General features: G+C 43.3%; 1 protein-coding gene across 1 annotated transcript in view; it reads left to right on the top strand.

Moving 5' to 3' along the window:
- The window catches only part of LOC108923392 (eukaryotic translation initiation factor 4E type 3-like), a 37,502-nt gene continuing 12,905 nt past the window's right edge, over nucleotides 1-24,597 (top strand). Inside the window, exons 1-8 of the mRNA XM_018734079.2 lie at nucleotides 1-292; nucleotides 3,118-3,190; nucleotides 3,322-3,416; nucleotides 4,950-5,010; nucleotides 5,119-5,185; nucleotides 6,882-7,037; nucleotides 7,337-9,319; nucleotides 9,660-9,750. Coding sequence (XP_018589595.1) covers nucleotides 108-292; nucleotides 3,118-3,190; nucleotides 3,322-3,416; nucleotides 4,950-5,010; nucleotides 5,119-5,185; nucleotides 6,882-7,037; nucleotides 7,337-7,383 — 684 coding nt within the window. The 5' untranslated portion in view covers nucleotides 1-107 and the 3' untranslated portion in view covers nucleotides 7,384-9,319; nucleotides 9,660-9,750. The remainder of the gene's footprint in view (nucleotides 293-3,117; nucleotides 3,191-3,321; nucleotides 3,417-4,949; nucleotides 5,011-5,118; nucleotides 5,186-6,881; nucleotides 7,038-7,336; nucleotides 9,320-9,659; nucleotides 9,751-24,597) is intronic.

Genomic DNA, 24,597 nt, shown 5'->3' on the forward strand with positions numbered 1-24,597 from the left:
GTCGTCGTCGTCGCCGAGGCGCCGGGCGGACGGTCTGTCCGTGACCCGTATGAACAGCGCTGAACTTGTTCAGTCCGGACGTCGGTGCACAGCCGCTGCCGGGGAAAATGGCGCTGCCTGCGGCCCCGGACCTGCAGCTGAACGCGGAGATGCAGGGTGGCCGAATGAGCGATCCGGAGAATAACATCCACATCGACGAGAAAGAACTGGAGAAGGAGCTGGAGAAGGAGGGCGACGGCTCCGGATCATCCGCGCTGCCGCTGCACTCTCCCTGGACCTTCTGGCTGGACAGGTACGCGGATTTGGGTTCGAGACGGACGGCGCCAGTGAGTCCCACCTCAGGTGACACACTGTTCCTGGACAGTAATCCCGTGCTTCTACAAGTGTACGTTTCCATAAAGTAAAGTGTCTTTACAAACGGCTAATCGTCCGCTAGTTAGCGCTGTAGCTAACGCCGGGGCCTAGCTAGCTTAGCTTAGCTTCTCCTAGCTACCGCTACGGTCCTGGGGGTTTGCGCCTTAGCCGGCTAGCTAGTCAGCTCGCAAACGACGGTGTTTTTGGCCGCTTTGTCTTGTTTTAATAACGCGTGACGGAGTGGCGCGGCACATAATGTTTATATTTCAAGGCATGTGTCGTGAAAATGTCGAAAACCTTAATTTCGGGAGAGTTGGCTGGTATGTGTGTAGCATAAATGCTAGCATGTTAAGTAAGTACAGGAAAAGGAGTCACTGTGTTTTTTTGAATGAGTACACAATGTAACAGCCGAGGCACTGTATTTAAACAAGTACAGTGTACTGAAATTATTGTCGGATAACTTTCCCAGTTGTTACTGTTCATGTGCAGTATGTGTTTCCACAGAGCTCGAGCGCCTCAGGTGAAACAATTTTACTTTTTTTTTTTTTTTTTTTTTTTTTTTAAATAGCCAGCTGACATGCGCAGTGCCACACGGGTCTGTTGATTGGCAGCGGCAGAAAGAAACTGTCAAGTGGATCGTTTGTACGAGAATTGCTCTGTTGTCAACGTTTCAGTGTTTCAGTCGTGGAAATCCTTACAGAGAATATTGACAGGGTGGTCTTGTTGCGCGTCGGCGGAACCTCTGAATTAGAAAATGAATTGCGTTTAAGTTAACTCGTATGCACAATTTGTATATATTTACATTTATTTAGCAGATGCTTTTTTTTTGTGTAGAGCAGCTTCCATATAGTTTTATTAGCCCACACACCTTATTCGCCGCGGTGACTTACACGGCTAGATACACTAGTACTTACAATGGGTCACTTATCCAGACATCAGTGGAACACACTTTCTCTGTCACTCACACACTATGGGGGAACCTGAACAGCATGTCTTTGGACTGTGGGAGGAAACCAGAGCATCTGGAGGAAACCCACACAGACAGAGGGAGGACATACAAACTCCCCATGGTATATATGAGTTATATGTAATTACTGTAACTAAATAAAAAAAAAAAAAAAAAAAAAAGACATTGTCAGTTTGTACAAGATTCAAGAGTTTATTTTCATGTGTACAGTAAACAGTTTGTTACACCATACAATGAAATTCTTCCTCTGTGAATCCTCTTAGCAGCTTATGACATAAATTGTGAGGACATGAGGAAAGAAAAACACTAGGCATAAATCACAAATTTACAGAAATTACTATTAGTGCAAAATAATCACAAATTTACAGAAATTACTATTAGTGCAAAAATCCAAGAAACAAAGTTATACACGTATTTAAAGTGTGCAGTGCGCAATGTAAACATGGAAGTCGTACATGTGCAAAGTCCTGCAGAGGTAGATTGGTCTGTTTGCAGTTGAAAGGGGGGGTATGTACTTGTGTGCGCAAGGTATGCGGAGGTAGTCTGTGGTCTCTGATGTTATTGGCGTTATGGATGTGTATGTGTGTGTGTAGGAGGGATGGGAGGTAGTTGAAACCTCTCAGCCTCAGCAGGTAATCTGTGTCTACCGTGATGGGTGGAGAAGCAGTGGATGGATGTCGTTCACAAGCCTGATGGCCTGTGGGTCAAAACTGTTTTTCAGCCTTGAGGTAAAATTGACAACATTCATTGATTAAGTCCTTAGCCTTTTGTTTATTCTCCTCTTATTTGTATTGTTTATGGTTCCCTCCAGCTGAGAGCTGTCCTGTACTTATGCGTTTTCCTGTGTTTTGACATTTTCAAAAATGGGTGAGAAATCACTTATAGTAAAAATGGCAAAATGGTGAAAGTGAATCTTTTTTTGGAAGTTGTTTTACCAGTTGTTACTTTAGCGACAGTGGGGGGGGGGGGGGAAATCAATTTAAAATGATGGGGGTTTGAAGGTCTATTGGGTAACATTTCTGTAACACTGCAGACCCTCAGTGGGGTGCATAGTTGGGTGTTACTGTCAGCCTCTGGTTCTGGTTGCCAAAGGTTTTATTTGGTATAAAATTCTGCCCTCTAGTGTTAGATCCTTTAAAAAGTAGGGTCTCATTATTATTTGTTGGTATTAACCTGTACTTCCCTGTTAACTCTGTCCAAAAAAAACATACAGTGTTGGATAATGAACAGTTTACATTTATTCATGTAACTGATGCTTTTCTTCAAAGCGACTTACAATTATTTACCCATTTATACAGCAGGGTAATTTTATTTCAGCAGTTTAGAGAAAGTACTTTGCTCAAGGATACTACAGCTGGAGGTGGGATTCAAACCTGCACCCTTAGGGTCCAAAGACAGCTGTTCTAATCACTATGTTACCAGATGTCTCTGCACTTATTTTGCAATTTTTTTATACACTTATACAGCTGGGTGTTCTTACTATATTAATGCAGGTTAAGCATCTCGATGAAGGGTGCTGCAGCAGGAGTGGTATTTGACTAAGCTATCGATCGTGCCAGTTTGTTGGCTCCTTACTAATTCCATGTGTTTGGGGGAGTTTCCACATTCTTCTTTGTGTTCATGCAGACTGCTCCCAAAACTGATCTAGAAACTGAAAGGGTTCAAGAGGAGGACAGGTCACACGACCACAGCTGGACTTGTTCAGTCATGTTCTGGCAGGTTTCAAAACAGAATCTGCTCCATTAGTGCCTGGAAAAAAAAAAATCTGTAATTTTTACTTGTGTCTCTCTTTAAAGATCACTGCCAGGAACGACGGCGGCAGAATGCGAATCCAACCTGAAGAAAATCTACACTGTTCAGACCATTCAGGTAAGGTACATCCCTGGCACAACTGGAGCGAAATAGAAGAGAACATAAATATTCTAGGTAAATTTTTTTTTTTTTAAATCAACTTGGTAGGTTGCTGATGGTTTCTTCCTGTTCTTTCCTTTTGTAATTAGTCTTTCTGGAGTGTCTATAATAATATCCCCCCTGTGACGTATCTTCCATTGAGGTGTAGCTACCATCTAATGCGTGGAGAGAGGAGGCCTCTGTGGTGAGTCTATCGTTCAGTTGATTTTTGAGTTCCAATAAAATATGTCTACAGCAAAAAAGGAAAAAAAAAAACAACCCTGGTAGGAGGACTAAACTGGCAGATGTCTGTATCTTTTCAAGTGACAAATATTTTGAATCATAGTGTGAAATATAACTGTTATTTAATCCTAGAAGTGCCTGGAGTTACATAAGGCAGCTTCTTCAGCTGAGACTGACGCTGAAGTGCAGAATAAATTTGGCCTGTAGTCTGAGCGGTGTGTGTTGTGTGCTGTGTATAGACTGAGAAGCTGAGAAGTGGATTTGAGATTGTAGTGATCTTTTTTTTTTTTTTTTTTTACATGGGAACTCTTGTAACTCTTCAGTATTTTAGCCCAAAGGGGCACAAAATCTCTAAAGATGAATGTTTGCTGTGTCAGAAAAGCCCAGAGCTATGAATTTTAGAATTTGGCTGTGATGGTGTTGTTAACTCCTTAACATTAAGCTGCTAAAATTATTGACTTCTTTTTCATTTTCATGAAGTATTTTGGATGTCACTTGTAATTCAGGTGTAGCATATACAGTAATTCAAATGCAAGTGTTGTACTATAGAAACTACCTTGTGATGGACTGGTATCCCATCCACAGTGTATTGTGAGCAGCTTTGTGCCCTGTGCTTCTGGAATAGACTGCAGACCAGCACAACACTGACTAATTATAGTGAGTAAGCGAGTGCACAATAAGAATGGGGGGGCCGTGGTGGAGTGGTGGGTTCAGCCGGTGGCAGGTCTGGGGTTCGAGCCCCACTTGGGGTGCCTTGTGACGGCCTGCCATCCCATCCTGGGTGTGTCCCCTCTCACTTTGGCCTTGCGCCCTGTGTTGCCGGGTTAGGCTCCAGTTGGTCGTGCCCCTGCTTGGGACAAGCGGTTGCTGATGATGGATGGATGGGCAATAATAGTGAACACATGGACCAGCAGCTACTCTTTAATTTCACTGCCAGCTGTTTCCTTTGTTTGGACTTTTTGAAGGGCCCTCAAGCTAAAGTACTCACTCTCATCAAAGGTACTACGGCAGCAGGTGGGATTCACACTCAAGTTTTTTTGACTGCAAGGCAGTAGCTCAAACCACTACCTACATCACTTGCTACCTGCTGCCCATGTACATTCTTGCTCATACATACAACTGATTTCATAGGAGAAACAAGGTGTATGAATTTCCATCTGCAGGTGTTTCACTGGGTTCTTGGTAAGAAATTTGCTTACTTCAGCCTAGATAATTATACTGACATTGTTAATCTTCTAAATTGCCTTGTACAAAGTGCCAGAGTCATTTCAGGCAAGCTGTCGAAATGAAAGTGAATCAAGGCGATAAGTCTGAGTCACAGTTTTAAAAATCTTTTCACAGCAGCGATGGACGTCTTACATATTGTACGGGAGAGCAGATATTTCAGTCGTAGAGGTTAATCATTTCATCTGCAAAAAGAATCGGTGCTACTTTTTTGTTTTTTTTTTTCTGTAACTTTAAATAGTAGTCTCATGTTGATTTGTTTTTATTCCAGGGAAGAGGAAAGCAATGCTAAGGGTGGAGTTTGGAAGATGAAAGTTCCCAAGGAGAGCACGGTATGTGGAAAATGCTTACTGGTTGCAGTTCTGACTTTGTTTCTATACTTGGCATTTTTCCGAGTGGAAAGTTTATTTATAGAGTATTTATGTGTTTATTTTTGTCAGTCTGCTGTGTGGAAAGAATTGTTACTTGCTACCATTGGGGAACAGTTTGCAGATTATTGTGCTTCAGGTGAGTCCCAAATTCAGCCCAACCCTACTTACATTTACGTTTATTCATTTAGCAGATGCTTTCCTCCAAAGCAACATACATCCCGTGGAAAATACAATTTGTGGATTACCTTAGGAGAAAGAGCCATAGCTGCAGATGTGTGATTCTTAGGTACAGTTAGTTTCCTTTACCATATGCACCGACATTCATCACACAAGTAGCTGCATAAAACTTTACTAGAATATCACCACTACCTATTTACCTACTTCACATGGCATTCCTTCGTAGCTAAGTTTAAGACAATGAGAGTTTATTAACCATTTTGTTTTTAGACCTTAATAAAAGTTAAAATGCTGAAATACTGCAGAATAATTCATCTTATTATGCAAATAATGAGAACTGGTAGTGTACATACATTTTCTTTGTCACTGTTTATTTGGTAAATATCTTTCGGAGTTGAGCACATAATGGAATTTAAATTAAGGAATGAAGTTTTCTGTGCTTAGGTACCACAGTTACAAATTGTGCTGAAATAACCGTTGTGGAATATGCACAACAATATTATATACAATCAGTCCTGACCACTGCAGCTAGCTTGCTGGTTACCAAAATGTACTCTGCTTGGTGTTACTTAATCATTCAAGCAGAACTAAAATAGGCTGTATGTAGCTTTGATTACTGCTATTTATTCTCTTACTTTTGCTCTTTATTCACTAACTTTCCTTCAAGGTGACTAGCCGTGTTAGTCTTCTTACACCGATTTACCATTTATATAGCTGGGTAATTTTTACTGGAGCAGTCTTGCTAATTTAATTGGTTATTATGTGTATATGTCAATTAATTCTGATAACAGATTGTTTTTCTGGTCTGAAACATCTTTGAAAATGGAGATGTAGGTAGACGATGCCTTACTGATTTTTTTTTTTTTATTATTATTTCACCAATGTTTATTTTTAGTCCTAAAAGTTAATGACAAAAGGATTATATAGGAGACATTAAAAAGGTAGATATCACCAAATGCTGTTATAGTGATAACTGTAACAATAATAGACATAAATACTCAGGTAGTTGCATTTATATAATTTGCAGCCTAATATTAAACAATATCACTGACTGCTTACCAGCCCTGGGGCCCATGACTCTTACTGCTGGGGGATATGCTGCGCAATCGCTGCCTGAAAGCCCAGTATTTTTAGCTGAAGGGTGAAAGAACTGGAAAATGCGTTGCTTTTTTGTCCTATAGCAACATGGTCAACTGTTGTTGAGTTTCATTGTGCTTCTTACTAACTCGGTGAAGTGCCAAATGACAATTAAAAAGTGTGGGGTAAAAATCAAATCTGGACAACTTGTATATGTCTATACATCAGAAATTATTTAATTATTAAAAATGAAATTTAAAAAAAAGAAAAAACGCAAATGAAAATCAAAACAGGAACTGGAGTATGTACATGAGATACTTGCTAAGGATTTTACATCAATTAAAAATATATCATGGAATCTTATAATGTAATTCTTGTAATAGAATATACCACAATCTTGTGAACAATGTATTGTGTAATGATGAGTTAAACCTTCAAAAATATGTAAAGCAAGTGTGTGTGAGAGAACAATTTCTTTGAAAACGGAGAATCAATATGTTGCGCTGTGTTCTTACGAGAATCACTGAAATGTTAATTGAAAATGGCACTGACTAACAAGGTCCCTTTTTATGTTTTAGAAGATGAAATAGTCGGTGTCAGTGTTAGTGTACGAGATCGAGAAGATGTTGTCCAAGTATGGAATGGAAATGCCTCTTTTGCTAGCGAAGCAAATGTTTTAGCCAAGATCTATGAGCTCCTCCCACGCATAACTTTTAAAGCAGTGTTTTATAAACGTAAGTATTTTTCATTTTATATTTTACTGGATTTTAATTAACCAAATTAGATGGAGTACTATATAATTATGCTTGGTGTCATTGTTTGTTGGACTTTTGATGCATGGTTACACTTATTTTTCCAGATTGACTAATATTTACATAGTTTAACAAGATAATCTGTGATCCAGGTGTATTAAAAAATGTCAGCACTTAAAGACAAGTCTGAATATTATACTTTACGTAAGAGCATCTTGCCATATTAACGTGTCATTTGTTGCGTTACTCCCTTATTAAGATTATTTTTATTTCTTTTTCAGCTCATGAAGAGCATCATGCGTTTGAGGGTGGTCGTTCAAGACATTAGCCACCTTTGCACATTGCGCTCTTGATTTAGTTTTTGCTCTGTAGAAAATGGACTGAACACCTCTATTGTATAAACAGCACTCTGGTTAATTAAAATCAATTTGCAATTAAGGGGACACCCGGTAACGTTACATATATTTTGGATTGTAATTTCTCAGAAATTTTCAGGAATGCCTTCATGTATGTTAGTTGACTGTCTGCATCGCTGAGAGAACTTGGTATGTTTTCACTTTCTTTGGTTCTGTACCATTTTTGTCTCGTGTATCAGATCATCCCTTGTGTCTGCTCCAGCCACGTGGGGATATGCTACAAAATTCTGATACTCGATATTCACCTCCTCACTTGCTACCTGCACCGTGGCTCCTTTAACCATGACAACATGTAAGAGCGGTGCACAAACAAACCCTCGCAGTTCATGTGTACGCGCCACCTGTTAAATTTTGTACTGTTTCATGGACAGGCAGAGCAATAGCTGTTTTGCAGGGGCAACTAGTACCCAATGCTTTTCTTCCCTGTGTGGTACAGAATATAATCAGTGGTACCTGTTTAACCGTTTAACCATTTGTATAATAGCCAGTGAATGACCTCTTCCCACAGTGTGTTCACACTTGTATCACCTCTCAGTTAGTGTTTCTGTATTGCAAAGGTTGGCTCTAAATTTCCCCTTCATTTTAGACTTAGTGCTACATGTGGGGACATCGCACAGTATGACTTTAATTTTCGTTACGGAATTTAAATTTTTATTTTAGCTAGTAAAATTAACTGTGAACTAATTGCTTGCGGGAATGAGAAACATTCAGTGCATCCCTTACATTGCAGTAAATGGAGTTAAAGTTTTTGTAACTGTATACATTACATGTATTTATTATAAAGCCACAGCACTTTTATACAAGTATTGCAATACATACTTTTTAATAACTGTTGAAGACTTAAGAGTCATTGATATTTTTTTTAAAGACTACTAAAACTGAGTTTGGTTGCAGTTTTAACGTGTTCGTGCAAATTTGGGTTTATGAGTGGACACTTCCTAGAGAATGAATGATTTACATTGCTAGAAGCAGCTTTTACACACGGTAAAAGTAATCCACATGTCAGGGTTGTCTACTGTTACATTTGCCCTCCACTAACTCTTGGTTTCAGATGCCTTTTTTAATATTTGTATTTTAAATTAAAAAAAGTTAATGTTCAGTACTTGTAATGGATTAAAAAGACTTCCAAGTATCTTTATTAATTTCTATGAATAGATATATATGTATTATGCTGTACCAAAGATTTTATGTATGAATTTTGTGCTGAATGCTTCCCATAAGGGCATATGCTTGTCCTTCTAAACTTTTTAGTGGATCATTAATGGAGTTTAAGAAATCCAACTTTGTAAGAATGGTGGTGCATCTATGCATTTATGAGTGTGTTCCCCTCCATTTTATTGTCTTTTTATGCAGAGGAATATTCTGAAAAGTTTAAAATTGAACATTGCTGAATGTTGCTTTTTTTAAAAAAAAAATAAATAAAAAAAAATTGAGCAAGGCAGACGAGTTCTGGAGAACTACTGTCATCTGACTTGGGTTGAGAGTATGAAAATGCATCAAGATGTTTAATTATTTACATGAGCACTGGTGCCTGCAGATGTTTTTAATTGTTTTGTTTGTGTACATTATATGATGTAGGTTTTTTTTTTTTTATTTTATTTTGTGAAACACCTGTTATGGATTGGTGCCTTGATATTCCCCCTCCCCTCTTCTTTTCCCCCCAGTTTAAAATGAATATACTGTCTGTTCAATTTGTGTAACCAGTTCTAGTGACATATTAATCTTTTAGATTTTGGCATTGTAAAATAAAATGCACAGACTCAATATGAAGTATTTGTCTTATTTTTGCTTTTGTTTATTCCAAACAGACTTAACTCCTGTCATGATTTCTATTGTCTGCTTCTAGTGGTAAGTTGACACGTCAGTGAAAGCTGCTGATACACTGCTGTCCCTCTTTGTAATGTAGCTTAATATACCTTGTAATACCATAATGTACCTTATGCCAGTTGTACCAATATGTTTAAGGAAGGTACCTGATGCAGATACTTTCATTCTAAACTGTTTACATTTATTAGTGATTTCATAAATGCGTGGCCTGTGCTTTTCCTCTTTTGTGTTGCAATTCACACTTAAACATTGCTTTCATAATATTATTTTATATAAATTAAAAAATGTTCATTTAAATTAAAATTTTATTGATTTGTTTTATATAAAACATTTCAGAATATGTATTCTCTGGTGATTTCAGGTTTGGTCCAGCATCAGACACAGATCTTCACATTCACATTGAGAGTTCTTGGACGAAATGTTGCTTGGATGGAATTCAATACCTCTGAAAGGTCATCCGACCTAATCCTATTCAATGTTTTCACTACAATACATCTGATCTGTCTTATCTGTACACACAGAGAAAAAGATTTAAAATGATGAACGCTGCCCATCATAGTTCTTCATTATTACTTTGCATTTCCATGCACCAGTTTTACGATTTTCCCATCATGCTGTTTGAGTACGTTGAGCTGAGCCTTTATTTCATGTAAGACTGAGCTGGAGCTTCTCGCTGATGAGCTCTGCGGTTAATTTATGAGAACAGCGGTGGATTTCCATTGTTCCCCCGGAGCTCACTCTACACACAGCAGCAGGGGAGAATATCATTTGAAAGCCACCCCCTTTGGTATAGAGAGTGGATTCTTTTCATTTGCTTAATTACCTAATTAACAGAAAGCTAATTACTTTGTTGTGTGCATGGGTGCATATGGAGAGGGTGTTACATAACTTACTGATGGTAATCCTCATTTATCTTAAGAGAAAGCATGCTTTTATCATATTGTGTCCTTACCCATGGAGACTCCGTTTTATCACACCTACAAGGAATCATAAACAATAATCCAGACAAAAACATTGCGTTAGAATCCACTGATCTCTTTAGATCAGTTGGTCCACTATATTGCATGTATTCAAACAGTTCTGCATAAGGACTAATGAAGTTGCAATATTATTTAAGGCACCTGTTTTTTTTTTCTTCTTTTCATTGTGTTAATACAGCTACTTGATATTAAACAGATGCTATACGGTGTTCTTAAGAGAGATGTCAAAGCAGATGGTTCCACTGGGAGAGTTAGGGTTTTACTTTATTCTTTGGTTTAGACTACAATAACTTGCCAGATATTCACCGTAGTAAATAACTATTTTGACCAGCACTACATTTTGCCTGCGATGCAGGTGAGCTCACAATACCATATGAGGCATTTCCAGATAAATGCTCAAATGCCAAAGACATGTGTTTCGTGTGAATTATTGACTCTTAAGTTGCCTGTAGTGTTGTTATATTAGTGATTGATTGTAGGGAGATTAGCAAAGCATTTAAAGTTGCCTTGGACACGGGAATTTGCTCCAATATAAAATTAATATTGCTGCAAATCCACCACTGTTAGATGCATTTAGTGTCATTTTCAATTAAATAGTAAAGCTTTATCTAAACTTTAACTTAATCTTTTAAACACCCACCTGCATTTTCAGACCTGGCTTTTACCATGTTTCGCTTGAGGACTTCACTGGGGTTAATGCATGTTTTGTTCTCACATCTTAGATGCATTACATAGTTTACATCATTAATGTTTTAGATAAAAATACAGGACAGATTTTCTCTTCACACCCAGATGTTAACCCCTTTCCTGTACGTTTCTGAGTGTGTTAATACTAAACATTTGGTTCGGTTAAATAGAGCATTTGCCTTTGTGTAACTATCGTTAATTCGTGTTTTAGGAGTGCACATCAAACAAGTGGAACACAACATCCCCACTGATTATTTCTCATTTAAAGTCAAAATTTATCTCAATTGATTTTTTCTGTTCGTATAGAGGTAACTGCATAATTCAGTGTCATCGATTCAGCACTTTGTATTAAGAACCTAAATTGGGTCAGGTGTATTCTGTTTAAACATTAAATCAGAAATGAGAATTCATATGTTGATGTGGAACTCAATGCAGAATAAATATTGCAAACTTTGAAGTCCAACATTTGAAACAGTGGGGTGCATGAGTTATGCGGTCATCATTAATGTAGTTCTTCATGTTACAGCCTAAAGGTCCCAGGTTTGAATCTGCTTTGTTGACCAGAATACTCTCCTTGAATTGAGATACCTACCCTAAACAGTAAGAATATACTGCTGTATAAATGGGTGAATAATTGTAAGAAACTGAAGAGTTAAAAAAAGAGTAATAATAATGAAGAAAATCCCTGTTTTTGAAATTATTGGGAAACAAAAAGTTAGAGGAAGTTACAAAAAGCTTGGCAAAGTTTTGAAAGATCCCTGGAGCACAGTTAGGTCCATTGTAACAAAATGGAAAAAATGTGGCACAACCCAGAAGGTCAGGTTGCCACACCAAACTGAGCAACAGGATGTGAAGGGCAACTGTGGGTAAAGTGACCAAAAGGCCACACAAAGGAACAGAGGTCACTGGCTGAAATGGAAATCACTGTCCAGAGATCAGCTATATTCAGCACTGCACCGATGTGGCTTCTTTGAGAAAACAAGTAAAAAAAAAAAGATCCAGAAGGAAAGCCGATGCTGAGTCAAATGCTTGGATTGTTAACCTGGATGAGAGTCTGAGATTTTGTGGTGTGATGAAACAAAAGTTGAACTCTTCTGTCCATCATCCAGGCACCACTATGTGTTCTGTTAGGCAAGGTGGTGGCAGTATCATGAAATGGGGTTGTTTTTTAAGCAGAAGGCATTGGAAGGCCACCAAGGACAATGTGGAAGAAGCCAATTACAGGAAAATTCAGCAGATTTCAGTTAGCAAGAAAAACATTTAGGATATAGATTCATGTTCCAATAGGACAATGAAAAGCAGAAAACTGCAAAAACTACAAAGGAGTGGCTTAAAACTCAGTACTGTATTCTTGAATTGGCCAGCCAATGTCTAGAGATGAAGGGATCACTCAATAGCTGGGGTATGACCTAAAATTGCTGTGTGTTGAGGCTCTCCATCTAAAGGCTAAAGCCATTTTACAGGAAAGAACAAAAGTCCCAGAATCTAAATGTGATCTGTGCACAAAATACAGATTTGGAGATGTTTTCATTACTTCTGTAAAACAAACATCTTTTATTTTTTTTTTTAAGAAACAGATGCGTTTGCAAGGAACATTTACACTTTGATTCCAAATTTCAAAAGTAGCAGGACAGCTGGTAGCATAGTGGTTACTGCTGCTGTTTTTGGACCTAAAGGTCACAGGTTTTAAGCCTCACCTCTGGCTGTAGTACTCTTGTATAAGGTACTTAATCCAGTAAAATTACCCAGATGTATAAATGGGTAAATAATTGTAACCATAACAGTAAATTGCTTTGGAGAAAGCATCAGCTAAATGAATGTAATTTAAGGTGCAACTGGAACGCAGGACAAAATGCAAATCGGTTCACGCTTTCGGAAAGCACAGAGCGTGTCAGGAAAGGTAATATGTTCATGAATTAACATTATGCTGTCCACCATGCTTTTGTGAAATTAAATTTTGAACATTTCCATTTTGCCGCTCAAAACGACAACAAAAGCTTTTCATCTTAAAGATTTTTTTTATTGCACTGGCAGAACAAATGTGTATTTGTACATCCACAGAAGTTTATATTAATGCATCTTTCACCGACAGCTGATATAGCTGCATTGACTACAGTATTAAAACTTTATAGGCTACAGTGAATAACCTTGACGTGATTGAGATAAAAAAGCTCCTTTTACCATTTTTCCAGAGGGTGGCGCTCTATAACCAATGAATCCCATTTCCCTTCACCTCCACCCTACAGCACGGGGGACAAACAGGCTTTAAACCCCATTGATACAGCCATGATAAATCCACCGTCGCATATAATTAAATGAACTGTGGTTTTTCAGACCTTGATCAAGGACAGGAAGACTTTAAAACATTTTCAGTTGAGCTGTAGATTAATGTTGCTTTCCAAGAGGGTTAAGCGGCCTAGTGAAGCGGCCCACGACCATCCACAGATCTGGAGTCAAATGAGGGAATTTATAATTAATTATAATGGTATAACAGACCTGCAGAGCGAAATGTGAGCAAAGTGTCTTCTGCTCTGTCTGTCCACCTCAGGTTCAGGACACACGGAGAAGGGCAGCAACGAGGTCTTTTTTTTTTTACTTGAAACCCAGCCAGGGGATACAATTCCGCGTACCATTGCACACTACTTTAAAAAAATTAAAAAATGGCAAAGTGCACAAATTCATACATTTGTTTCAAAATGATAAAGTGTTAACTTTATATCCTTTTAAGAAGTTAAATGTAAACAACACATTTGAATTTGTTACTTAAACCGGCTAACAATGTATAGAAATGCACACGTATATAGAAATTACATAAATGTGGGCCAATGCATTTGATTTGACTCATTAACGAGTGAAATTTGTACGAATTCATACTGCCGGGCAACTAAATTATAAACTCGACGCGCGACTTTTTTTTTTTTGTACTTATAACAAACTAAGCAACGCGAAAGTTTAAAAACGGCACCGCGCTGCAGCCCTCGCGACATTTCGGCGTTTCCACAGGATCACGAAAGTCTATTTGGGGCTGAGGCGGGCGACAAGTTTTTCACCTCGACTCCACGCGCGTCACAGCTTATATAGCATCTGGGACACAATGGAGCAGAACTGAGAAAAGGCACGTAGTTTTGAGGAGCGGCGAGCGAGTCGAGACTTTGTCCTCGTGCTGAACTCTCACCTCGCGAACCAACCCGCCTCCTTTCATTGGACAAAGTGAACCGAGAGAGAGAGGAAAGAGTGGAAAAGAGAGTCCCTTTCGCTTCGGCTTCTAATTAGCTAGCTCGTTAGCCTGCTAGCTCAAGCGTGCGCGCGCTACTACCGCGAGCGCTCTGACACCGCCGCCCGTCGGCGCTTCCGTTAAGCATCCTCATCACCGCCATCATCATCATCACTATTATCCACTCGCCTGTCCGCCGCACGTCGGCCGGCGCGTGCTGTTTACCCAGCAGGTGGATGTGACGTAACGGCCTCGGAACGCCAAAAAACAACAACATCCAAATCCGCGGACTCCCCTCTCTTCTCCTTTTTCCCCTTTTCTCCCCCCTTCTTGAAGCCGCATTAAAAATGTAATAACAGCACCGCGAGGCTCGCCCTCATATTCAAGGCAGGAGGCGGCGGCGCTGTGAAACCCGAACGTCGCCTCTCTCTCTCACTCTCCTTTTCCCCAGTATCCCGGTGGCGGCTCCGGCTGGAGGTTAGTCCCGTTGGCGGAGTGATCTCTTGTTTACAGTGCGGCGTGTCGCACGCTGGCTCCTCTCGAAGCTGGGCATAGCACGCTGCACTTCGTTATTTTTTTTTCGTCCCCCTCAAAAAAAAAAAAAGCACAGAACATTTTTTTTGTTGCTCCCGTTGCGTTAAAATCGGTAAGTGGCCGGTCGCTCCGCCGCCGTCGCTTTTCCTGGCGCTCACTCACACTCTCACACAGACACACACACACACTCGCTCTCTCGCTCGCTCTGGGTCTCAGGCGGAGCGCACGGCGAGTTTGTTCCTTTTGTTTTCGCTCTTTTTTTCGGGGGTTTGTTGCGTGTTTGAGGCGCTGCGCGAGCAAGCGGAGAGGCGAGCGCCGCGCGGGTCCCGGTCCGTCCGCTCGTGTGGCACTTTGGGAGGGCGAGACGCGCGTGCGGGTGACACGACTGCACATGTCGGCGGCGGTGGCGGCGGCTCGCGAGCTCCTGGAACTTGGCGAGTTGTTGGCGGAACGTCGGCTGTGCCGCGGTGTCGTCGGGGGCGGCCGGTACCGGCGCTTCTGGTTCGGAGGAGCTGCAGCAGCGAGAAGAAGCGCCGCGGCGAACTTCAGGAAGTTTCTCGCAGCGAGGCGCCCGCGGACCGAGCTGTGATTTAGACTGTGGAGTGGAAACACCACGTGTGGCCGTCCAAACTTAGCACTCGATACACACACTCACTCTCCGTGCCTTTTTTCTTTTTCTTTCTTTCTAAACTGTGACCGGACAGCCTCGGTCCGTGGCGCGCGCTCCTCGCCGCTTTCGCGCACTTTCGGCGGCCGGACGGATAGGAGGACCGTCCCTCTGTTGCTCTTAGTTTCTCGCGGAGGCGCGAGTTGCGCGCGCGGGCAGCGCGAGAAGATGCACGGCTGAGAGCGCGCGGCTCAAACTTTTTTTTTTTTTTTTTTCTCTCCTTTCTTCTCTCCCCTTTTTCTCCCCCCCTCTCTATTCTCCTGCGTGGACGGACGTGCTGCTTACGGGTCCGGCGCGTCCACGTCGTTGTCCACCTTTTCCGTCCCCCACGCAGGTGCTCCGCTGCTTCTCACTCATGCGAAGACGGGCTTCCCTCGCTGTACCACACAGCACAGAGTAATTTGAGTAAAAGTGCTCGTCGGTCCTCCGCGTTTACTTGTGCAGCTGAGCTTCCCGTTTTTATTAAAAAGCACTTTTTTTTTTTTTTTTTTTTTTTCCCCCCCTCCTCGAACCTTTCGTTCCAAGTGTTTTTGCAGGAGACACAAATCGAGAGAGTGTGTGTGTGTGTCTCTCTCACACACATCGCCGTGCCTTCGAGGGAAACGCGCCGCGTAAAAGCCTGAAAACATTGAATTAAAACACCTTGTTTACTATTTGCGTTAATAAAGTGAAAAGTTGTGGTGATGAATTTGGTGTGGAGCCCAAGTACTGCGTTACTTTACTTTTACTTTACTTGTACTTTACTTCCCAGCTTTTACTGCTGCTTTCAATAGGCCTCATTATACTGAAAGCCACTAGGAGGGAACAGGAGACTTTACAAAAATACACCCTTTTCTCTTGCACGTGTACAAAACACCCAGGTTTCTCGTTTTAACACTTTGAATTACTTTATTATTGGATGTTTACCAGCCATTGTTGCTTTTCTGTGCAGTTTTTCTCAGGCTTGTAAGCAACTAAAATACTCTGCATAAAAATGAGATTTATTTCCCTGGTTAAAAGTGTGTAACCCAATAAAGGGTAGGAAAGTGTCCATTTAGGAAATTGTGCTGGGGGGGAAAAAAAAAAAACTTCAAGTCCTACCGAAAACAAATTCACTCGCTTCGCAGAACTGTTCCGGTTTTTCCTGAACTAATAAATGATCTTGGAATTGTGAGAAGCGGAAGGAAAGTTTACTGTCACCAGCAAAGTGTCGCGTTTCGAAATGAAAATGGTGACAAGAAACAATTTAACGCTCACTGTAGCTGCTCCTTCACGTTATATTGTGTCCTGAAATGTAATGGTTTCAAAGTGCGATTCCGTGTAGCGCTAAAAGATTGAATCGTGTTATTTTTAAAACCCAGAACTATGATTTCTTCATAGGTCATGTATATTAACCTCTATTAGCACATAGACTGCAGTGACTTCAGTTCTTCCTTTGTTCGTGGTGTATCGAAGTAAAAAAAACTGCAAAAAAAAAATTTACAGTACAGAGAAAGGGGGTCATTCCTTTTAAAATTTCTAATTTCTTCACAGTTAATAACTGAAAACCCGTGTGCTTGTTCTATTAAAAAAAGAAATCGTGCTGCATATTCTTTCTTTAAAATTAAAAAGGGCAACTGTAGCTTTAACATATTGCGTTGGCAGAGTCCTCTTTCTTTTTTTCCCCTGGTCTTTGGATTAGTCATTGTCTGAGAAAAAAACATTTTTTTTTTTGTAGGAGAAGTAAAGTAAACAGCCTCCAACAGGCGAACCTTGACAGGCCAGATTAAGGGAAACGGTGGAGATCAAACGGCGCTGCTGCTGGGCTGTTGTCATGGGCTGCCTGCGAGAGCCCTCGCTCCTCGCTGTTTCAACAGGCCCCGCCGTCGCTCTGCTCACTTATGCAGAAATGGACCTTCGCGGAACGCCGGCCTGCTTTGAAAGGCCGGCTCAACTTTTTCTTCGCAACTTTTCCGAGGCCCTGGTGTCGGGCGACGACCCGACCCCGGGACGGGGCTCGGGAGAGCGGCCCGGAGGGCGCTGCCCGCGTTTGGACTCGTCCCCCTCGGATAAACATTTAGTCTCTAATAAAAGTTCAAGTTTCGAGCACTTGAATTATAATGCACCAGGTGCACTTCTGACATCCACAGTTTAGTGTGGCCTCTCTGTTTTTCTTTTTTTTTTTCTCTTCTCCTCAGCTGGTGTCAACTTCAGTGTTTTTCCGGTCTGATATCGTGCCTGTGATGAAGTGATTAACAGACGAGTGTCGCAAACAAACACTTTCAAAAACCCCTTTTCACTCAGCAGCTCCGTTTCAGTACTGTCTTGTGCCAGGGTTCGTTCCGATGGACGTTTTTGACCGCGGTGCCCCCCCCCCCCCCCGATGTCCCAAACGCCTCGGTTGGTGGTAAACTCGTGCTTCTGCTGAGTGAAAACGGAAAGGAGCCGGAGACCAGGGAGCTCTCCATGGGTGCGAGCGAGAGCGGCCTGTCTGTGGTTGAGGCATCCCTTTTCTTCGGTCGTGTGTGTGTGTGTTTTTCTGAGCGCAGGTTGCCATGCCCTCGCCGCGACTGGAGCGCCTCTGAGCTGCTCGCTGCTCCTTGTCAGCAGCTGAAAGATGAGTTATTTTTGACCATCTGTGGGAAAGGGGTGGGGGGGGGAGGCTTCTCCTCTTCTTTTTCTCGCACCGGGTGCCGCGTACAGCTCTTGTGTTTCCAGGTATTTGCCGAAATGAGGGAACTTGGAGCTCGGACAGCTTCTTGGCAGTTTGGCCGCCGAGGGAAGCTCGGTGCTGTCTGGTGTTTCAGTGGAAGCACAAAGTCATGTCCGGACCCCCCCTCCCCAGTGTCACTTTGCTGCTTCGGCGCAGTTTATGTCGGGACGGATGGAAACCGTCAAATTTATTCTTTAACGTGGACTGATCTGTGTGTGAATAAATGCACACAGAGCAGCCAGAGAAGTGAGATGTGGAAATGTGTCCCCTTTTTTTTTTTTTTGCGCGGGGGGGGGGGAGATCACGCGACGGTTACAATTATGATTGAAGTGGTACCGTTAATGTGCACTAAGTGATGGCGTTTGGCCACCGATGGAAGGAAGGCTGTTATCGTCGCGTGTGTGTCCCCCCCCCCCCCCCCCCCCCCCCGTGCCTCACGCAAACATGGCTGTTATTTCTCTGTGGTGTGTCGACACACTGTGCTCCCCGTGCCTCGGAGACAGGTGATTGGTCAAGGAGAGGACAGCTTCAGGTAAAGACGATACCCTTCCCCTCCCCCGTCGCCATGGAGACCCATACATACTCAAGACAGTCATTAAACACTTTGGCCACATCCAGCCACGATCTTACACACACTCTGCTTTGCATTGTTATTTTTAATAAAAGGTTTTGATGCTGAAATTGTCATTGTGGCAAGTAGAAAATGTCACTTTCTTGTACATGTTTATATTAACGTTTGTAAATGTTTATATGTAGGCTCTTTAATGTAATTTATATGTTCTCTGATAATAAAAGATATTTTTTAATGTGCCTTAATTATTATTAAGAATTATTATTCTTGACTGGGCCAGTTCTGTTATGCCAGACAGCTTAAGTTTTACCTCTTAATACAACTGTGTATGTTTAGTTTAGCCTTTAAGTTCAGGTTGAGTACTTTGTGAAAGTGGTTCCAGGCGCCGCTTCTACTGAGCACACATATGGGACGTAGCTTGGATTTTGGTCATCTTGACCTTTTTTTTTTTTCTTTTCCTCCCCCCCACCTTTGGTCAAATGTATAACAGCACTGTACTTAGAAGGATTGAAGGATAAAACGCGTGTCTTTCTTACGTCGTACAGCGTGGAAGTATTAATTAGTGGTCGCTAAGTGTTGTAGAACTGGCGGCAGCTGACCACCGCGGTCTTTGGCTCAGCAGCACAACAGTTAAAAGCAGAATTCCCCAAGACGGCGAGAGGAATCCCCTGCAGAAACAGGGGCGTTGAGGGTGAATTGGTGTACAGGATATCAGTACGTTGACACCACGCTCTTTGAATCGGAGCCATAAATGCATAACAGATCTAAAAATGAGCACAGCACCCAGGTTGTGTTATTTTAAAATATGCATGATTTGCATGGGACAACAATGTAAACTTAGAATCTTTACCCCAGTACTTTGAATTTGGATGTTTTTTTTTTTTTTTTTTTTTTTTTTTTGCGCAAAAATGTTACATTGCTGCATGTCTTTTCCTTTATTTTTTTTTTTGATCAGTAAACAATGGCCAGTATTGCCCTTAGCTGGTGAAGTAATCTAGTTCTCGTGTGTAAATAGGAGATGCTGCTCGTGCTTCGCGATGCGTTTCTTTTTTTTCCTGCCTATCTGTACCACCCAACGACAAAGTGCTGTAATCAGCTGCCACTCAGTCTGATAAGATCATCGCAGGGCGAGGTTAAGGAAGGCCACTTCTGCAGTCGCTCCATGTAAATTTGACATTTTCTGCGTTTTTTAATTTTTTTCTTGCATTTTCCATTTTCCAGATCACTGCTGTAAAATAAGTCCTAATCGTTACTAAGCGTAATGGTTTCCCATGAGATGGATAGAGATAGTAAAGTTGTCGCTAGCCACACCGGTACTATTGCATCTCTACTGGTGTGTGTGTGTGTGTGTGTGTGTGTGTGTGTGTGTGTGTGTGTGTGTGTGTGTGTGTGGGAGGGGAGAGCACAGCGGCTCCAGGCCTCTGGAGGACGGTGAGTGAAATCTCACTATTAGACACCAGCCATTCACAGTGAAAATGAGGGTGCATGTGCACATCGCCGCATATTCAAATACCGTTTCGTCATCACTTTCTTCAGCACACTGAGAACAAGAGTCAGGTCAGCATGCGGCTCATCGGGAGACGGGCGCTGAAATTTCCCAGAAGAAAAGAACAGAACAAAAACGAGACGGAGCAGAGCGTCCGCCTGTGGCTTCGTGTGAAAGTGCAAATAATGATGATGTGAAATGATCACTGTAAGTGTGGCCCGAGTGTATTTTCTGCGAATATCCAGGTAGAGGTGCTGCTCTTTACGGGCTACTCGCGGGCCTTGGTGGAGCCCAGCTCCGCGTTCAGAGAGGTGTGGGCCGCGCAGCCGTGCGAGTTTGATGAGCGAAGGGCGAGCGGCAAGGAAGGGGACCGTGAGGCCTCCGGCCCAGTCCGGTCACCCGACCGGCGGCGAAGATCACACACTTCCTAAACCGCTGGATTTCTACCCCCCCCCATGCGTCGGAGCGACTGCTTTCACTCCCCTGAAGCGGAGGGGCGGGGCGGTCACGGTCATGGCTGCAGTCATAGCTCTACTTTCACACTCGCAGTCTGTGATGTTGCCGCTGCGATACCGTTTCCCTAACCGCTTTACGGTGACAGGTCACCTCCATTGAAGTGGTGCCCTTTGGGTTTTTAATATGGCTCGATTTGACTGGCACCGACCGGCGCGTTCGCTTTGTAGCTATTTTTTCTTCAGCGCCGTCAGTTGCGCTTCGTTTTTAGTCGCCAGGTTCCCTCCGCCAGCGTCTCTCGAAAGGGTCGAGCCGTGTGGCCGCAGGTGTGATTGGCGTTCGAGCCATCGGTTCTTTGTCGCATCTTCAAGTCGCCGCTTGACGTCGCGGTTGTCGCGCCGTCCCATTTCAGTATGGTGAAAGCGGGGCTCGGTGCGACAGATCGAATCCACGGTTCCGCCTTCGCCCAGCGGGAGCCCGTCTGATTGGATTAACGGGGAGGTTACGTGTTAAAAGTAGGAACTGTCAGGAATTGGCCTGCCTGGTAGGGTAGCGGTTACAGCTGCTGCCTCTGGATCCGAAGGTTGCAGATTTGATTCCCACCTCCGGCTGTTGTACCCTCGAACGAGGTACTTACCCTCAATTGCTCCAGTAAAATTACTCAGCTGTATAAATGGGTAAATAATTGTAACCTTAACACCGTAAGGCGCTTTGGAGAAAAGCGTCACGTAAATGTAAACGTGCGGCGCACGGCGGATTCCTGGATAGATTTGAAAAAAAAAATTTCAACACTCCGGTCCTGGCCCCACGCCCTCGTTGAACTGTAAGGACTGCACGGTCCACCTTCGCAGCCTGTGCTGCGGGTTGATTGAGGACCATGTGGTTTTGAAAGAAAATGCACATCTGCAAGACGTGTATATTTATTTACTTGCTTTTCCCTCCAAAACCTTGTGCAACGATTTGCTCATTTATACAGCAGGGTAATTTTTTACCGTTGCAGTTCAAGGTACCGCAGCAGAAGGGGGGGGTTCAGAGCTGGTTCCTTGGGGTCCGAAGATGGCTGCCCTAACCACAGCGCCACCTGCTGACCCAAATTCTCAGCTCTTTGACAATCAGTTCTACCCACTTTTTTTGCATCAAATGCTGAAACAGAACTAAGGACCAGAGTCCATATTAGAGGAGCCAAAGCTGCAGGATGGTGCGAATGAGGGTTTCGTTCACAACCGTCCCAACCCCGTGCCTCCTGAATTACGCGACCGTGATCGGACTGTACTTTAGAGAGCATGAGATATATTGTTTGACCGCGGCTCTTTGTTGAAGGAGCTTAGAGAAGCCGTCCTGCAGATGGGCCAGTGGCCTCTCCCGCGGTGTCACAAACTGATTATAAAGTCAACTGTCGAGGTGTCGGAGCTCTCCGGGTTCTGGGAAGAGTGCAACGGTGGGTTGTCGACAACCCTAATTACAGGCAGTGGGAAGGAGCGGCGCGGAGCTCTTGTTCGAATCGATGCTCTTCTCGCTCGGCGCTCCCTTGGGCTCTTCGCGGCGGCTCGGGGCAAAGCGGAGCGTTTCGCTGGTGTCGGGCTTCGCCTTTGACGTCCACGGCCTCGAGGTCCAGCGCGGCCGTCCTCTTGTTACTTCGAAACAAAAGAAAACGTCTGTATCATTTGTCATTATGGGAAAGTATGTTCACGTATTGACAAATTTGAAAAAGGCTGCTATGAAGAGATGTGGTTTTTTTGCACCAGCTGTTAGCCCCCCAAGCCCCCCCCCCCCCCGTGTAGTTTGATAGCTAAGGGCGCCACATGGAGTGGCGCTGCTGTCTAACAGCACCTGGGTGGCGTGAGAGGACGTGGGTTCGATCCCCACTCAGTCTGTGTGGAGTTTGCATGTTCTCCCCGTGTCCGTGTGGGTTTCCTCTGGATGCTCTGGTTTCCTCCCACAGTCCAAGGACATGCTGTTCACGTTCCCCCATAGTGTGTGAGTGACAGAGAGCGAGAGTGTGTGTGTTCCACTGATGTATGGGTGAGTGACGCAGTGTATGTAGCAGTGTAAGTTACCGCGGTGAATAAGGTGTGTGGGCTGATAACACTGCATAGTATTCATTGTAAGTTGCTTTGGAGAAAAGCATCTGTTAAGTAAATAAATGTAAATGTAAGTTGGATTGAATATCAACATTTGTGTTAATCGTGTTATTTCTTTAGCTTTGTGATTTTGCAGTTTCTTCAATTTTTAAAGGGTGAAATGATATTTATTTGTTTAACAGGAGCTGCGACTCAAGCGACGGCAAACTAGAAGTTCGATTGTTGCAGTTTTATTTGGTATTCTAAATATTTTTGAGGTGGTTTTTAAAAAGAAAAAAAATCTGACTCCTACTCTACTTGCTTTGTTTTTTAAACCATTTAAATGTTATTTTGAAACTTTCCTCTATTTCCATAATATTTCTAGAGAAATTAACCTCCTTCGGTTGCCAAACTGAAAATTCACACACATTTTCCGATACTCAATTAACAGAAATTTTTCCTTTACTGGCAGGAATTTTTATATTGTTACATAGTGAATTTCCCAAGAAAAACGTCATTATTAGAATTATTTTGTTTGTGTCTTATAGGAGCAGTTCAGTAGCAAATCAGAGCACCATGGCCAGGGATCCTGCACTTTAGATACAATTTGTTGAAAGATTAAACGAAGAAACAGCGTTTTTGAAGTGAGCCAGATGTTGTGGTTCCCTTTAACATTTTATCCTTTACAGGTTCCCCCCCATAACTGGTTGTCTGTTTTTTTAAGGTACAAAAGTTTCACCGCAAAGTAGTTTGTGGTGCAGCAACATGACATGCGTACGAGTGTGAGGTTTACGCTTGTGTAAGTCGGAAAACGACCGGCTTCTATTCGCGTTGAATGTCACATCTGGCAGATTTAAAAAAAAAAATCAACAGAATAGATATTTAAGTTGAAGTTTATTTTTTAAAATTTCTAGAAGTGCGTACTTCGCGGTATGCAACATGTCTGTGGATTAACGGCGCCTATCGGACGCCTCGTCCCGAACGCGACTGACGGCCCGGGCCTCGGCGAAAGAGAGCGGAGCCGCTCGTCCGTAGGAATAACTGACGCGTCGAGCGGAGCCGACCGTTTGTTTCGCTCCCGCTGCCGTCCGTGCCGAGTTCGGGTTTGTTTTGCACGAAACCCATTTTTCTAAAATCGGATCGACTTCCTAAGCTGCTCTGAGACGGCTCTGTTGCTCTTTGGCCGCCGTGCTTTCACTTTCAGACTGAAACTGTACGCCGGCTCAATATGGCTCTCGCTGGTTTCTGTTTGCCTGTGAGAATGGCTGCCTCTCGCTCGCCGTCTCTCGCGCTCTCTCTCCCCACGCACACACGCACGCACGCGCGCACACACACACCCCTTTTTCTGGCAGCGGCCAGGGCTGCGTTCTCTGCCGCCCGTACCGCCGCTGCTCCTTTCTCCGTTTTGTCTCCCGGCGGAGGTCGCCGGCCCGGCCATATGCTGCGGTCCGTGCGTTCGGCTGGCCCGGCGACCCCTCGCACCTGCGCTGGCCGGCCAGCTGTCCCCCTCCTCCTCCTCCGCCGCCGACTCATCGTCTCGCTCTTTGTCCGAGGCCTTCCCGGCTTTCCCGTCCTAGAGGTCGCGGGGGTCACGTCCAGTACTACATGGCATCCCGCTTTGTAGAGCGCGCTCCTTTAAACACCCCTCGCTCTTAATAACGGCTAATTGGGGGCTTATTAGCGGTGGGGTTAAGTTTAGGGGTTAATCCCGTTTTTCATCCGTCGCTCGGCAAGCGAGACTTCCTTACAAGCTCCCCGGAACCCTGCGCGTCGCCGGCGCTCGCCGACGTTTTGTCAAGTGCGCAAACGCCGTGAAAGCCGGGAATGACCGAGGAACTCGGGGAAGACCTAATGTCGACGTCGTTCCCTTCTGTAACGCGGGTCTTTAAAGGACGCGCGCGTACGCGGCCTGCCGTCCGCTCTCGGTGCGGCGCCGAGCGGAGCTCGACGGAGTCGTGAGAACGGAGAAATGAAAA

The sequence above is a fragment of the Scleropages formosus genome, chromosome 22 (genome assembly GCF_900964775.1).
Source record: "Scleropages formosus chromosome 22, fSclFor1.1, whole genome shotgun sequence".
NCBI lineage: Eukaryota > Metazoa > Chordata > Actinopteri > Osteoglossiformes > Osteoglossidae > Scleropages > Scleropages formosus.